Source organism: Stigmatopora nigra, chromosome 7, assembly GCF_051989575.1.
Source record: "Stigmatopora nigra isolate UIUO_SnigA chromosome 7, RoL_Snig_1.1, whole genome shotgun sequence".
NCBI lineage: Eukaryota > Metazoa > Chordata > Actinopteri > Syngnathiformes > Syngnathidae > Stigmatopora > Stigmatopora nigra.
The window spans coordinates 4,771,991-4,788,637 of NC_135514.1; the positions used below are offsets into that span (position 1 = coordinate 4,771,991).

Below are 16,647 nucleotides of genomic sequence, written 5' to 3' on the forward strand. Positions count from 1 at the left end.
CCCCGGCAACCCTAATGAGGATAAGGTGGTACAGAAAATAAGATGAGATAATTGGAAGGCAAAACGGCCCTCTGGATGAAAGCGAAACTACAACATTGCTCTCAACAAAAAATGAGTTTGAAACCCCCGATAAAGGGTATTTAGGGATATAAATTAAACCTACTTCATTAATATATATATATCTGTATTGACCTCATTGATAGGGTTGTTTAAGGCTGTCGTAATTTTGAGTATTAGATCTTAAAGTAGATGCAGACATTCCTGAATTCTTAGGATTGTGTCAAACAGTACTGTGGATAGTGGACAGGAAACGGAGTGTCATTCGCATTTGCTCACACTAGCTTTCTCTCCCGTGGCAGCCATTTTGCACCTCCAACGCCTGAGCTCAATTGTTGGGAAAAGGTAAGACTACATTTTTACTACATACTATCATTTAGGCCGCTGTCATCGCAGCCTTTAAGACATAATGTAAATGAGAAGTACAAATTCCCCCTCCATTCTGATGTAAGTGCAGGGACTTACTTAGCCGTCATTTTTAGCGTAGCTTAGCTCGAAATCTTGTTAGCATGTCCGAGTATCTTAGCTCAAATTACATATGCTTTTTAAAAAAAATAACTCTACTCAATTTGTTACTTTACTGTGCTGTGTTGTGCGTTTTGGGTTATTGGATCGTTGCATAATAAACATGTTCAGTTTGCGCAGGTTACCCTGACATCGCAAGCCAGCTAATTTTAGCAAGATGCTAACGTTCTTGCCATACGACTCTGTCTAACATTTGAGCCATTTTCGATCAAACCAGCAACATTTTGGATAGGGAGAACGGTGAAATCGGGTCTGTCTGTTTGCAGGTTTGAACTCCGAAAGGAATGTGGGATCAGGGAGGCCAGCCCTGGCCGCAGTGGCCTCTGAGCCAGCAGCAGTGGATGCAGTCTTTCCAGCACCAGCAAGATCCAGGTTAGTAAGCAAAATAATTGGTATCCAACTAATATTTAAAATAGGTAATGATTGAAAATATTTCTTGGCGGAAAGGTCCGGAAGATCGTAGTTTATTTATTTGCGTTTGATTCATACCTTACTGAAATCTAATTAATTTCATACCATTTTAAAAACTGCCGATGCTCCTCATTTCTTGTCAGGCCACTCGGAACCATTCATTTTACAGTAGTGATTTTCTGAAATTTCACATTTTCTCCATCTTAATTTCAATTTTCACGGAGATATTTTCTGTCAGCACTGCATGCAGTCAGTCAGTGAGTACTGTTGTAAATGCAGACCCGATTAGCCGAGTCAAGTCACATTGGATGGCTTGCCTCACATGTAATGGTCTGTGTTTAGTAAAGCTAATATACTTGTTCTTTAGGTGTGAAAATCATAACCCTTTTTTTTCTTGGCTTTAGATGCAAGTCCACGTGGACCTGGTTCTGGACCTGGACTGCCAGGTAATGACTTCCGTGCCACCAGGTTTTTGCCTTTTGATACTTATTTTCTCTCTTTGCATAGGTCAAGTGGATTGGGCTGCCCTTGCACAAGCTTGGATTGCTCATAAGGAAACGACTGGATCAGAGCCTAACATTCAACCAAATGGGCCGGACATCCAAGGTCATGAACCGCCTACACAGGGCAACCATGGGTCGTTCCAGAGTGATTCTTCTTTTGGCAGAATGTGGCAGCCAGGTACCAATTTGTAAACATAATAGCAATTAAAATGTTCCCTTTGTATAGTATAATTTTTACGATGCCCAATATATTTTTCTTTATAGGGTATGTTAGCCAAGTGAGGGTTACCTGTTTGAGTGATCAACTATATTTGTTCTATAATTACCATTTTTAGAAAGCCTGTTGAGTGCAAATACAATTTCTTAAATTCGGCACACCCCACACGTGTTTTTTTTTAATTTTTTTTACAAAGCTGTCAATTCTCAATAATTACCATTTTTAGAAAGCCTGTTGAGTGCAAATACAATTTCTTAAATTCGGCACACCCCACACGTGTTTTTTTTTTTTTTTTTTTTTTACAAAGCTGTCAATTCTCAATGGATTAATTTTGGCAGCGTAATTGGAAGACGATTGCATAGGTAGCCTCTATCCCTTTAACATTTTCGGGTTTTTTTTTCATATGGAGGGTAACTAAGTATTATTAAGACTGACTGAACCACCCGTCTTTTGTTTTGAAACAAATTATATCATGTTGTTCTCAAGGAAGTGGGATTACACAGCACTGGTAAGTCTTATCAATATGCCTTCTCGGGATAAGCGCAAAATGGATGAAATTTCTAATAAAAAACCCAGCAGACACTAGCAGTGGTTGATTGGCATGTTGAAGCCGTCTCCAAAAGGACTAACATTTGTAAAACACATTCAATTAATGTAAAAGCATGATAATAGTTTTATTTAAATTGTCCTGTTTTAATGTAATAATATTTTTTTAAACTTTATATCAATTTGGCCCGAGTCGCATTCACTCTTGGTGAAAACAACATTTCCGTAAATGGGACAGGGGTACTCCTGAAATGGGGTCGACAGAGGTTGGCAGTTCTGTTCTATGTAGTTGTCTGTCCCGCACTATTGTGGGGATTTATAACTAAATTTTGTGTTTTCTGACGACAAGGTTTATTTTCCCTATCACTGAAGTAGCGATAACAGGTTATTGATTAAAATCTCTGGTGTCAAATACAAAGCGCATGCCCTTAGATATTTTTGGTTCAACAAGCTATACCGGCACCTCATTCAGTATTTTGTCATAAACAGAATGGGGAATGCATGGCCAACCGCCCCCGCCTCTTCCACCACCTCCTGAACAAACGTGGATTCCTCCTGGCTCAGCCCAGATGGATGTCGGGAACCCCAGCAAAGAAGGCAACAGCTCAGACAGTGCCGAGTTCAGCTCTGAAGCACGGCGTGGGGTTTTCCCCCAGAACAGCCATGGGTATGGGGCACAGCCCGACAGCTACGCCATGGCCCCCATGGCCATAAACCAGTTTGATTATCAGGTATGCAGATGAGGCAGTAAAGAATGTTGAAGCATTTGGGTTTTCCATAGAATTTTTGCCAGGTCCAATCACCTAGGTGTGTCAGTCATTGCCTCCTTGAGGCACTTGAGGGAATCTATTGGCATGTTGAGGATCCAGCATGGTTTGCTTTTCATTTTATAGCTTTTGGGCCAAAAAACATTAGCCATTTTGGCTCCCGCCATTCTAGAAGAGGACACTTTTAGCAATTCAGAGATATGACTGCATAAAATAACTTGTATTTTGTACTGTCTTTTAAACAGCATGGAGCTGCTTCATCTTTTGGTCCGCCGCCCTCTGGCTTCCATTCCTCATACTGGCAGGGTCCCCCTCAGAACAGACGAGATGCCCGACCACCTGGCTTCAGAGAGCGGCCTAGATCGCCTATGCAGCTTCCTATGAAACAGGAAGTCCCGGCACCACTTGGTAAGCCCATTTTCACCTAATTTTTACACTGCCTTTGATGGTAATATAAACATCCAATAATGTGGCCCATTTCCCCCTCCTGTAAATTAAATTGCTCTCTCACTAGTAGACGTCCAATCCATTTGAGCTGCCACACTCTTTGCCAACACTCCCAATTCAAATGGATTGGACGTCTGTTACCTTCAATCATAGCCAATGAGTTAAAGGGGAATGTTTTTCTTTTTATTTCCTGATTTTTATTCTTTGAACAAATTTTTGTATTGTTCCAGTGTTTCCCTTGAGTCTTTGTCACAGGCCCAGCCAAACTATAAATAAAAATCTGATTTATAGTCCCTAAAATACAGTAGTAACACGTTGCATGCTTATTTGGACCTTTTACCATTTACAGATGCAGTGAAAAGGCGTACACTACCCGCCTGGATCCGAGAGGGACTTGAAAAGCGGGACAGAGAAAATCAGAAAAGATTGGAGCAAGAGCGAATGGAAAAAGAGCGTGCAGAAATGTCAAAGGATGATGACAGACATCATGAGGTTGATGATGGGGTTGATGGACCTCGTGTGCCCCGCAAGAGTAAATTTGTAAGTATTTAACATTTATTCAGTCATTTTCCATTCTGCTTATCCTCATTAGGATCGCAGGGATGCTGGAGCTTATCCCAGCCAACCACGGGCAAAAGGCGGGGGGAACAATTAATAATAAGTTACGATTCTCTTGTAAAAACATTTTTTTTGTCGTGTGAATGCTTAGTATGTTGGCGGTCATAAATAAAGTTTGTGCTACTTGTCATTATCAGGACAGCGATGACGAAGCTAACGAAGAAAATGAAGGAAAGCCTCCAGTAAAAAAAGAGTTTTTCATGCCGAGTCCATCGCCTCCAGCAGAAGATAGTGAGCCTGAAATGACTGAAGAGGAAAAGGAATTCCAACTGGTCTGTCGTGCATTACAAATACAGTGGTACCTCGACATTCGAGCAATTTGAAATACGAGTATAATTTCGGGCAAATATTTATCTTGAGATTCAAGACAAATTTGATTTATGAGCAGAAAGCTGACGCGAAAGGCTAATGTCTCTGCGAGCACTGGGTGGAGCGTTGCATTTTTTCAGTGTTTTTTTTCCCGTTAGTCATTGCGAATGGCGAGGCGATCGCTAATACTAGAGTGAGATACTACTTCTCATTGGCAAGTGGTCGTGCGTTATCCTATTGTGAGGTCATTTGTGTGCAAATATTTTGAAGGGAATACAAAAGCAAACAGCCTTTGCTAGGTTGCATTTGAAAGTCAGGTTGGAGGTGGGGCAAATCGTGACCGGACATTTCGTCGCCCGACACTTTGTCGAACTGACAGTTTGTCGCCGGACAATTTGTCTACAGGCCATTGCACATAATTTGAAAGTTATATCTGTTTTAATAACATTTTTAATAATTTTATTCATTGACTTTTATTTTAATGTTGAGGTCCTTTAAAAAACTGATGTGCCGGGAGAAGTAAGGCATCAACATTTAAAACAAAATTGAAATTAAGTTTAGTGTCAGGTTGGATTAAATTTATTTTTGAGTGTGTCTGCATCGTAATCCAAGTTCATTTAAATTTGTTTATTTTCCGAGCGCGTTGCCGTGCAAAAAGTTAGTTCATTCCTACGGGTTACGAGAAAATCAACATACAAGCTTAGTCCTGGAACAAATTAAGCTCATATCTCGAGGTGCCACTTTAATGTAACAGCTCAGGGAGTTGGTGACTGACTGCAAATCTTTTTTTTTGTCGTTGTTTTAGATGGTCACCACAAAAACACTTCTCACCGAGATCCTTCTTGAGGTCACCAATGAAGAGATCCAGCACATTTCAAAAGAAGTCCACCGCAAAGCAACACGAGGTCTGCTTTGCTTTTGTCTTGCCCAGCTAACGCATTATTTTTATTTAAACGTCAAAAGAAAATCTAAGAGGTGCTCTATCTTCAAATCTGGTGTAGCAGCACTGGCTGTGCAAAAAAGGGAGTATTTGATATAATTGGCATCTACAACCATTCTCTGCTAATGCATCAGTCAGAGCTGAGCAATTAAACCCAATGGTGTTATACATGGTGCTGAAGGTCCTCTTTCCCAGCAGTTACAATAGGTTAGGACTGGAACCATGTGATGCACTAGTAAAGTCTGGTTCTTTCCCTCTCACACAGTTTTGATTTGGAATGTCTGGAAGTTTTTAACACTTTCTCTTTTCTCCCATTTTTTGTTTTGTTTTATTTTTTTAATTTGTTTCCTGTTACCAACGGCAGCTCATGTGAATAGTGCTTTATCTGTGATCCGACCCTTCCTCCTCTCCCCCATCCCTTCTCTAGCGACTCTTGCCTTTGAGAGAATGGCAATATGTGTTTTAACATGTTGTTCCTGTTGTTGATGTGAATCAAAGCTCCTGCAAAACAGCTGGCACAGTCAAGTGCACTGGCTTCTCTGACTGGTCTCAGTGAGTATCCATTTTTTTACAGTGGGTGGGAGGATTGGAATATATAAGTTTTTAAGTTATTACTATAGTTTGGGATAGTGGTAGGGAAGAAATATCACACAGATATTCAATTTAACCTCTAAGATGTTAGTGACCTTCTAGGGTTTTTGTTTTCTCCTTTTTATGATAAAAGCATGCAATACACTACCTATTTTTTGTATATGCTCCTAATTATACAATAAGCCTGCCATAATTTCTCGTGTATAGGACACATTTTCCCTAATGCATAAATTTAGCTTTTCACTGACAATAGTAGTTGTATAGCGACTCTATATTTCTGTTACCCCGTGCGGCTGACAGCACGGCATCAGAGTAAACATTTTAGAGGTAGTTAGGGGAAAAAAGCCTCCACCGCCAATTTGTGTTTTAAAGAACAGCACAAAATGGCAAATTTCGGTTGCTGCTTTAAAGAGTGAGTGATCACTGGTGCCAAATCACTCATGGGTGCATATTCTCACATGTACACAGCAATGGCAAACATCAACGCTCATTTGCTGCAATACTTGTGTTGGAACTATTAGCAAGGTAAGAGAACTCAGAACAAAAAATATAATATCTCTGAAGACAAGAGATTTGAGTTTGATTTATTAACATACTGTAGAAATACTTAAACTTTTAGCCTTATTATCAGCAGAACCATAGAAACTATAAAAATTAGCTTTTGGAGGGAGATTGTGTGGTTGCTTACTATACACGAGACACTATGGTTAGTTAAGGTAATTGTTTCTAAACAGGATTTTGTGATTCAGTTAGGGATACTAAGCAGCATTTCCCAATCTAAATCTTGGGGCTTCTGTGGTGGCAGGTGGGCTGGGGGATTATGGTTCAGAGGAGAGTGCAGACGAAGATGACCGCAGCGTCCGTGCCTCAGAATCCTCCGACACTGATGAGGAGGAGTTGCACCACCGTATCCGGGAGAAGATGGATACCTTCTACCGTAAGGAGCGAGAAATGCAACAGCTCCAACAAAAACATGCGCAAGATACTCAGCTTGCTTGTGGTGAGAATTCCTCCAAATGTTTAATTTCACATTTGCTAAACTGTCACTGCCTCGCACACTCACAATAGGCTTTTTTTCCTTTTGTTTCCTCAGAGGACTTCGCCAAAGAACGATTAAGTAGAGAAAGGGTTGAATATGATGAAGGCCAGTTAGAAAATTATCACAAAGAGGAAATGAAAGCGAGGGAGCCAGAACTCTTGGTAGAAAGGCGTAGGTCCCGTAGTGAGATTGAGAGGAGTGAGGTAAGGCATTTGGGCAGGGGAAAGGAAAGGTCAGGCAGGAGTGATAGCGGTTCACCAAACAATGGTCACAGCAGCAGCTCTCCTTCTACTTCCAGTCGTAGCAGCAGTCAGTCGTCCTCTTCATCTTCAACATCCTCTTCTCATAGTTCCTCGCGATCCTCCTCCCCTCGGAGGAAGCGGCGACGTAGTCGATCTTCGTCCCACAAGGCCCGCCGGCGAAGTCGCAGCGGCAGCTCTCGTAGACGTCGTAGCGAAAAGGTTCGGGACAGGAGGAGAAGTAGCGGAGAGCAAAGAGCGGGACACCACAAGAAAGACAACAGCGATTCCAGAGAACGAAGGAGTCGCAGGAGTAGATCTAAATCGAGAGAACGGGGCAGGGTCCGGGACAGGGAGAGCCGTAGTCGCAGCAGAGACAAGGGCAGAGAGGAGGAGAAGGACAGGAAAAGGAGCAGGGAGCACAGGGACAATAGTCACAACAGCAGACAAAAGCAGAAATTCTCCGGGAAAGATGAAGAGAGGAAGCGAGATAGAAGCCGTAGCCATGAGAAAGACAAGAAAAAAAAGGATAGAGATAAGGAGCGAGAGTTTGAAAGGAAGAAGGATAAACCGAGGACTAAAGAAAAGACCACTTCTTCCGTTAATGAGGAAAATGGTAAATTAAAGAAACGGAAAGAAACGGACTCTCATGCCGAATCGCAAGCTGACAGATACTGCAGACAGGATAGCAAATCCAGCAATAAGAGCTCAGCCAAAGGGAGCAAGAGATTGTCAAACTCTGATTCAAGCATATCCCCTACGCCGGATCATTATAAGGAAAAGAAATCTAAGAAATCCAAACGCAGTCGCTCACGATCAGTGGAAAAATCGCACAAGTCTGGTAAGAAGGCGAGCCGCAAACACAAGTCTAAGTCACGATCAAGGTAGTATTCATTTTTTTCTCCTATACTCATTCCTGTTATGTGTTCTCATTGTATGTCTAACTGTCATTTCTCACAGGTTACCTTTAACCATCATGTTTTAAATCTTAGGAAATAATCCATTGTTGGACAAATTATTTGTGAAGCCTGCTATTAACATACACAACTTCAGTTGTGTATGTTCGGTTATGATGTCAGCTCATGTTGAAATAGTGCTTCTAAAGAACAATTGTGACAATTTTGAAGACAAAAGTGAATCTACACATATGGTCTTCCAGCATGCTTGTACAGAATAGTTTTTTTAATGCCACTATGTATTGCAAATAAAGTTTTTTTTTATGTTGATATATGATGGGTGAAGCAGTAGGATTGTGTATTGTTTTTCTTTTTAAATTAAGTCCGAGATCATGTATCAGTGCACTATTAATGTTTCCATGTATTTCTTTCAGGTCAACATCCCCTAATCGTCATGGCAGACACTAAGGATTTGCCACCCCTGACACTAAATTCCATGAGTTCAAGTGGCTTGTCTCATTATAGAGGCAGTTGTGTAGGTGGTCATCCCTTTACCCTTCTTCTCCCATTGTAAATATGTTATTTTTTATAGTTTGTCTGAGCAGGAAGACTGGTTTAGATTTGTTTTTCTTGTGTCATTGAGAAAGCCCACTGATGTCAAGAGCTGAAGATGTATTGTTTTAAACTTAACAGGATTCACAGATTTTCCCACACAACATTGTAAGATGTCCAATAAAATTATTCGTCCTCGTCTGATCTCATTGGTCCTTTAATTTTGTGTAGCAGAAATTGTTTTATTCGTAGTATGTGGCTGTAGAATATTTTTAAGAAAGTAATTGAATCTTGCAACTTTGGAGTTTCTTGTTAGAACAACTATTTATACATTTAAAGGTGGGGTTTACTTCTAGTAGGCTAATAGAGATGCTCCTCTTGGGTGACAGATTTTAATTTATATCACAGGTGTCAAAGTGGTGGCCCGGGGGCCAGATCTGGCCTGCTGCATCACTTTGTGGCCAAAGAAAATAAATCATGAGTGCCAACTTTTTGTTTTAGGATAAAATTAAAACTAGTATATATACTCTTCATTTTAATTTGATTGGTTGAACGGTATATTCAATTTCCTAATTTCCCCCTTTTAATTCAATAATTATTTTAATCATTTTTTTTCAGTATATAGCTCAAAAATAATTCTGTAAAATCTAGACTCTGACACCTTTGATATATATGAACTCCTTTGCGTCTATTAAAAATTCAAGCACCAGGAACTTTTCTGCAAAACTGTTTCTGGCCGCACAGTGATGGCCTGAGTACCGCATTGCATGACAGTCCTTATCGCTATCATTTATATATAACTAGATGTCGTATGTGCTCTGAGTCAATGATACAAGCGTCGTTACGGGGGGAAATTTTGCCGATTTACATGTCCTAATCATAAAATATTTTTCATCACTATCCAACCTGGATCACAGCCACGCTAACGTGCGTTGTTAAAAAATCAGTTCATGAATGCACTTGTAAATAAATAATAAAATCTGGAGTAATCTTGTTTTAGTGGAGAATATCTCCAACGTACGTTAATTGCCCCAGATCCTGACCCAATATGTCTGTCAGTCTCTTACGTCCCCGAATCCGCCTTTAGACATCTAGTATCTATGAATATCAAATGTCAAGTAGTTTGTCATTAACATGTTTGTCAACAAGTTTGGCCGTGCTACGTTAGGCTTGTACAGCCGCATAATTGTACCGAGTAACGTGGTTCCGAACCAAAACAGCTGGGCCGTGGCTTGTAAAAAGCGATCACTGTGGCTTCAAATGAATGCAGAGAAGCAGATACAACAGCATGCCACGAACCATCAAGTCAGGTACGTTACCTGAGTGTTGAGGGAATGCTTTCGAACAACAAGCAATTCAGAGGAATGCGAGTGTACATTAGTCTGTTAGTTTTAGTAGTGAATGATTTTTATTTCTTGCCAAATTAAGTGGACGTTTATGGTCGTCAATGGCGAATGTGCAAAACAATTCGCATAACATCCACCAATTCTTATTTTATCTCGTCTGCCTTTTTGACAGGACCTTGAAGTTTTTAATAGAGAATAAGTGCTCTATTTACTAGAAATTTAGTAATTTATTACATCATGTATTTGCTTTCATGTATCATGTCATATGTGGCAATCATTGGATCTTATGTCTTATTTCATGAAAAACTTTGTCTGGTGTTGCATTTTGTCTTTGGACGTGATCTAGCGTGGATATGCAGTGTAGTACTACCATCTGGCAGTTAACCAACCTGCTAAGTGTATTTACTTAGATGGAGTTTGCAACATTTGCCATTTTGTACATATAGTACCAAGAGTAAAAGGCATGCAGGCAAAGGAAAAAACATGCAAACTCCACTCAGGAAGGCCAGAGCCTGGAATCAAACCCTTGGTTTCGGAACTGTGAGACAGACATCCACTGTGCTGGATCACATAAATATTCAAAATAACAGTGTTTTCAATATGCTAAAATGTCCTGTCGTATTTGTTTTTGCATTTTGCATGCTTTCTCTGTTATTGCGAGAGTTCTGCAATCATGTCGCACATTCCTAAAACTTGACTGTTTGCACTTGACTGGTGACCACGGTGTACCCCATTGATGTGTATGACTCGACAGGGATTCCCAATTTAGCTGATCCGTTTCTCCTATTGAGAATAAGTGGATGGATATATTCACTGAATAAATGGTTTTCATTACCATTCCTATGTGTAATGTCTGTGCATTTTACCCTTTCTTAAGTACACGATCAGTCCATCACACGACAGTGGACCCTGCTGAGCTGAAACGTTTTCAATCGCTGGCCGTCAAATGGTGGAATGGAAATGGAGAGTTCAAGGCCCTCCATGCCATGAATGACCTCAGAGTACCTTTCATAAGGTATGTGTTTGTACTACTGTTGGACATATTGAGGATGTAACTCCATTATCTTCATTAAGAAAGTTCTCTCTCACTCTCTCATTTTTTGAACCGCTTTATCCTCATTAGGGTGACAGGGGGTGCTGGAGCCTATCCCAGCTGTCTCCGGGCCACAGGTGGGGGACACACCCTGAATCGGTGGTTAGCCAATCGCAGGGCACATGGAGACGGACACTAATGCACTCTCACATCCATACATAAGGGCAATTTAGAGTGTCCAATCAGCCTACCATGCATGTTTTTGGAATGTGGGAGAAAACCGGAGTACCTGGAGGAAACCCATGCAGGCCCGGAACAACATCCAAACTCCACACAGGTGGACGCGACCTGAATTTGAAACCAGGACCCCAGAGCTATGAGGCCGACGCACTAACCACTCATTGCACCGGGCCGCCCATTAAGAAAGTTAATTCTATTAATTGCATATTAATGTCAAAGCCACCAAAGACAACATTAAGACCTTTCTCAGACTTATCTGAGTCTGTGTTCTGTACAGTTTCAGTTAAGAACATTGCATTTGTGTTCAGAGACCTTTCTATTGGAGTGCTGTTCCAAACAGTACGAGCCACAAAGGCAACTTTATTATTATTATTCAAAAAAACAAAAATAAAACATATTTCCACATCGCAGTACCTCCTTATAACCATGTAAACAAACTCCTTTGCAATTCATTATTGGATTTTGTATTTGAGTGTGATTAACCACAAGCATCAAAATCCTATTGATTTCAATTGAGACGTTTAATCATTCCATAACCCTAATAAATAGCCTTTAAATGCTTCAATCCTAGATATTGCTATATTTTATTGCAAGCACAACCTGGGGACATGTATTCTTGTGGTTTCTTAGATTCTAGGATTCTAATTGAAGTTGGCAGGATTCCAGCACACATGGATACATTTTCAGCCAGTAGCATTTGAGTCATCCCAGTGCTGCATGTGTGCTTGCTTTGATTGATAAGATCTGCTCTGTAGGCTGAGCATGGTAATCGCTACTTGAACCATCCAGCGCGGACTCCGTTGTCGTTCTCGTCCACCCCCACCGAAGTCCCTTTGGTGCCATTGATGTGTCGTTAGGGTGACAACATGACAGATCCAGTTCCCCTGTCTTGTTTATAGCTTATTTGCCTGATGCATCTCTTCCCTGGGGACATGTCTGAACAGGATTCACCATCATTTGCACTCTTGCTGCTGGATTGTCACCTTCTGACATTCCAACTGTGATATTCTTATTGCTGCTATGGTGCTTTCCTCTATAATAACATAATGCACATTTGGGACTCCCCGCTGTTTAGGGATAGTCAACAATTTTAATTATTCAGAATGCACATTACATAATTAGCATCTCTGTTAGCTAGCTCACATCTGTCAACTACTTGGTATTTGCGTTCTGGGCACAAAAGGGTTCCTGAGCTGTTGCGGTAAAGACATTAACGCAATCGCGACACCCTACTTAAACGAGGGTGTTGACAAGGTGAGGCAAGTCAAGATGGAGACAGTGTGATGAGGTTGGCGATAATCTGCATCTTAAATTTGGCTGGAAAATAGCTATACACTGCTTATTGTCCTTTGCTTTTGAAAACAAAAACATTTGATGTAATTGCAGCTCACAACCACCATTTAAAAATACCAAAAATTCAAAATTGAATTAATTGGCCCGGCAGATGAGTTGTTAGCGCGTTGGCCTCACAGTGGGGGACCTGGGTTCAAATCCAAGTCGGTGCACCTGTGTGGATTTTCTCCTGGTACTCCAGTTTCCTCCCACATTCCAAAACATGAATGGTAGGCTGATTGGACACTTTAAATTGCCCCTAGGTATGACTCTGAGCATGATTGGAAGTTTGTCTTCTTGTGCCCTGCGATTGGCTGGCAACAAATTCAGGGTTACCCCCGCCTCTGACCCGAAGTCAGCTGGGATAGGCCCCAGCACCCCCTGCGGCACTAGTGAGGATAAAGCGGTTCAGAAAATGGGGGAAAATTTAGATGAAAAAATAGAATTAACTGAGACTGAGAACTAAGTTGCCGTGATCCTCTCTGTATGGGAAAATTAACTATATATTTCTATTTAAACGGGTAGGTATTGTGCAATGCAAAACCCCCCTCTGTTCTGCTACTGTACACTAAACTTAAAAACTTTGAAAAAAAAAGTTAATGGCTAAATCCTCCCATACAATAATCCTCATGGGGATTGATTCAGCATGTTGGATTTTTCTATTTCATTTTTGCTTGTTTTTTTGGGCACAGAGATAATTTGCTGAATACACACAAAGCACAACATCCCGGGAAACCACTTGCAGGACTGAGATTATTGGATGTCGGCTGTGGAGGTGGCTTGCTCACTGAGGTAATCTTTGTATGTGCAGAACTGATGTTGAAAGAATAAGCAAACAAAACTCCCCCTTCAACACAATCTTATACAAATCTTTAAATGACTGTCATTTATGTCAGGTTGTCTTTTCTTAAGACTGTTACAGTGTGAGGAAGTGTTTTCAGCCCCCCCGTGCCAGCCCTCACATGTAACAATAGACATTGAAACGTTTGTCCAATTCAGCGTTTCTGTTGACTTGACTGGTCTCCGTTTGGTGGAGTGGACAGTCGGTCGTTTACAATTGTTTATGTGTTTGCCGCTGCTCGGTAGGGACCGAGCGCCTGTCTCAGCCTTCACTGCAGCCACAGCTTTACGAGCTGTACGGCGTGATCTGGGACGACAAAATCAGGTCCTGTATTTACGCAGCTCACACAGACTGTCATTAAGATGCCGACACAGGAGTAAGCCAAAAAGTCTGTCTGTGGGAATTGCAACAGGGAAACTGTCTCTAGATGTTTTTGTCAAGGGAATCTTTCCATCACTGAGGATCATCTGTGTGAGAAAGACACTGGCCTTGGGCAAGCCATTCACACTAGGATGCATTATTAGTTCTACTCCGCAAGGGGACACTAATACGTTGTTCCAATCACTTTTTTTTATCTGCTCCCAATTTGTATTGAATCAAGGCACACATTAAATATAACAAAATCTCAGCGCACACAAGGGATCAGAAATGAAGTACAGTGGCACCGTTACGTGAGCACTATTTGAAACCTTTTTGGGAATAAGCTGTTGGACGTTCGTTCGTTAAAGAGTTGTTTCATGAGTTTTCCCCATACGTAGTTTCTTTTTGACTTACTTATGCAATGATAATAAAAGGTACATCTCAATCCTCTCTTACATCCCACCTCTTTCATTCCTTCCCCAGCCTCTGGGTCGCCTGGGAGCCACCGTGTTAGGTATAGATCCAGTGGAAGAAAGTATTGGCACGGCACAGCTGCATTCGTCCCAAGACCCTGATCTTGCCGAGCGGGTCAGCTATCGGGCATGCACCCTGGAGGACCTCTCAGCAGATGTGGCAGAAGGACAAAAGGACCAGGGAGACGTCCTGTTCGACGCCGTTATAGCGTCCGAGGTTGTGGAACATCTGGCCGACCTGGAAACGTTCATCTTCTGCTGCAGCCATGTGATCAAGGTGTGTGCTTGCTTCCAGCTGCTCCCTCAAGTCTGGTACATTTCTATATCCCAGTGTGTGTATTCTTTTGAGGCGCATATGGTGACATTGGCTTGGTAGCCTCAGTGGGAATCGATTAGCATGTATTTTTTTTAGGTTTAGTTAGCACTAAAGAAAACCCTAGCTAGCCCGACCTTCATTATTCTTTTTCATTCATTGACACTGTGTTGGGCGGAAGCGTGCCGGCCTCACGGTTCTCAGATCGAGGGTTCAATCCCAGGTTCGTACCTTCCTGTGTAGAGTTTGCATATTCTCCTGCGTGGGTTTTCTCCGGGTACTCTCGGTTCCTCCCGCATTACAAAGACATGCATACTAGGCTGATCGATTCAAGGTGTCCCCCGCCTGTGGCCTGTAGTCAGCTGGGTTAGGCTCCAGCACCCCCGTGACCCTAATGAGCAGAAAGGGGGTTCAGAAAATGAATGAATTAAATATCAGTGTATATTATTTCTGCGCCAAAACTATTCAATTGTTGTTGCCTGTGTGCTTCTATTACTCCTGGCAAAACATTTTATGGGACATCATTAAATCTTAAGATGGTTATTGGACTAATTAGATGTCATTCTAACTGTATATATCATTTATGGTTTATCAAAAACAAGTATTTTGAGGAGTTATTTGTGATCAACAATATCAAAGCTGTTTTAAGCATTTTTCCTCGTCAACAATTTGGCGGTATATTGACCAAAACAGGCACTAATATTGCAAGAAATGCGCTGAATTGTCTTATAAGGGAAGACACAAATCATGGTATTACATGGACCTGATTCAACATTAAGGGTTTTCAGTATTGACCTTTTTATGTATAATCGTAATTTCTCTGTGCAGCCAGGTGGCTCACTCTTCATCACCACGATTAATCAAACCAACCTGTCATACGCGCTGGCCATCGTAGCGGCTGAGCAGATTCTGAGGATCGTTCCGAGAGGCACACATGAATGGGAAAAGTTCATCAGCCCCGTAGAACTGGAGCGCCATCTGGAGTCTAGTAAGTTACCAAATACTATCCCAGTGACTTCAATCTGTGGCCACAGAACATGTCAACAAGGAAGGATTTTTGATTATATATTTTATATATATATATGTATTTAACTTCTAGTTAATTTCCATATTTTTCAAAGACAACACAAGCAAAAATACAAAATTCCATTCCATCATTTATTTATTCATGAACTCTTTCAGTGGAGATGTCAATGATCTACTATGCCAAATTTGGTGGCTTTTTTCATTCCTTAGTGAATTGAAATTGATTATTTAACTTGTTTTTGTCGAATCTATCTAAGCTGGGAACATTCTAGTTCAAATGTAGAGGACAATAGCCCACTATGTTTTATTTCCTCTTCTACCAGATGGTTTCTCAGTGCAGTCAGTCCAAGGTATGATGTACAATCCGATAACAGGAGCCTGGAGTTGGATCAACAGCACCGCCGTCAATTATGCCCTGCATTGCGTTAAACTGGCCGAAGAGTCTGAGCCAGATCCCCAAACTGGCAACCCTGACAATTCTGCAGACACACACAGCCACTGAACATTACATAGAGAAAGCCCAAGAAAGTTGAACCAATTACTTATTTGCTCTTCAAGAGAACAAATGGCTATTTAAATAAGATTTTCCAGTCCCACATTGTAATTGCATTTTCGTGCTTCTAATTCAAAATCTAAACATGTGTTGGGAATTCTAAAAGTAAAATATTCTGTGTGAGTTTGGAGCCACGGGGCTCAAGTATTTTTAGCGCGATGAGAGGAAATGGGGGTAGTCACATGCTCCGAGGCTGGAAAGCGTTTCACATGTGAGTATATTATGTAATGGGAATAAAGGCAAAGGCAAAGAATAAGTCGCGTTTGTCTCCATGAAAGGCGAGTATGTTTTCAACAACGCTCAATTTATTCCCCGAGAAGGAAGAAGAATGATTAACGAGTGCCCTGCTGTATTTGTTTCATACCAAAAAGTGCCTAAAATTTCAAGTTCTTATTTTATTTTTAATTGAATATTCTATTTGACAGAACAACTGTCTGCACCAATTAAAATTCTAATCAACAACACCAAAAGAA

At 41.1% G+C, this 16,647-nt stretch overlaps 2 protein-coding genes across 2 annotated transcripts; both read left to right on the forward strand.

Annotated features, from left to right (window-relative positions):
• The first annotated feature begins 235 nt into the window (after nt 1-235).
• pnisr (PNN-interacting serine/arginine-rich protein) lies at nt 236-8,861 on the forward strand. The gene is made up of 13 exons (XM_077720470.1): nt 236-402; nt 849-954; nt 1,398-1,439; nt 1,501-1,674; nt 2,749-2,990; nt 3,272-3,434; nt 3,823-4,013; nt 4,229-4,363; nt 5,206-5,305; nt 5,839-5,892; nt 6,737-6,931; nt 7,025-8,093; nt 8,540-8,861. Exons 2-13 carry the CDS (start codon nt 867-869, stop codon nt 8,571-8,573), a joined length of 2,487 nt encoding a protein of 828 aa, XP_077576596.1. The 5' UTR covers nt 236-402; nt 849-866; the 3' UTR covers nt 8,574-8,861.
• An 865-nt stretch (nt 8,862-9,726) lies between these two features.
• On the forward strand, nt 9,727-16,430 carry coq3 (coenzyme Q3 methyltransferase). The gene is made up of 6 exons (XM_077720747.1): nt 9,727-9,967; nt 10,881-11,018; nt 13,301-13,400; nt 14,293-14,559; nt 15,424-15,583; nt 15,945-16,430. The coding sequence occupies exons 1-6, from the start codon at nt 9,792-9,794 to the stop codon at nt 16,121-16,123; spliced, it is 1,020 nt and encodes a 339-aa protein (XP_077576873.1). The 5' UTR covers nt 9,727-9,791; the 3' UTR covers nt 16,124-16,430.
• Nucleotides 16,431-16,647: the final 217 nt, after the last annotated feature.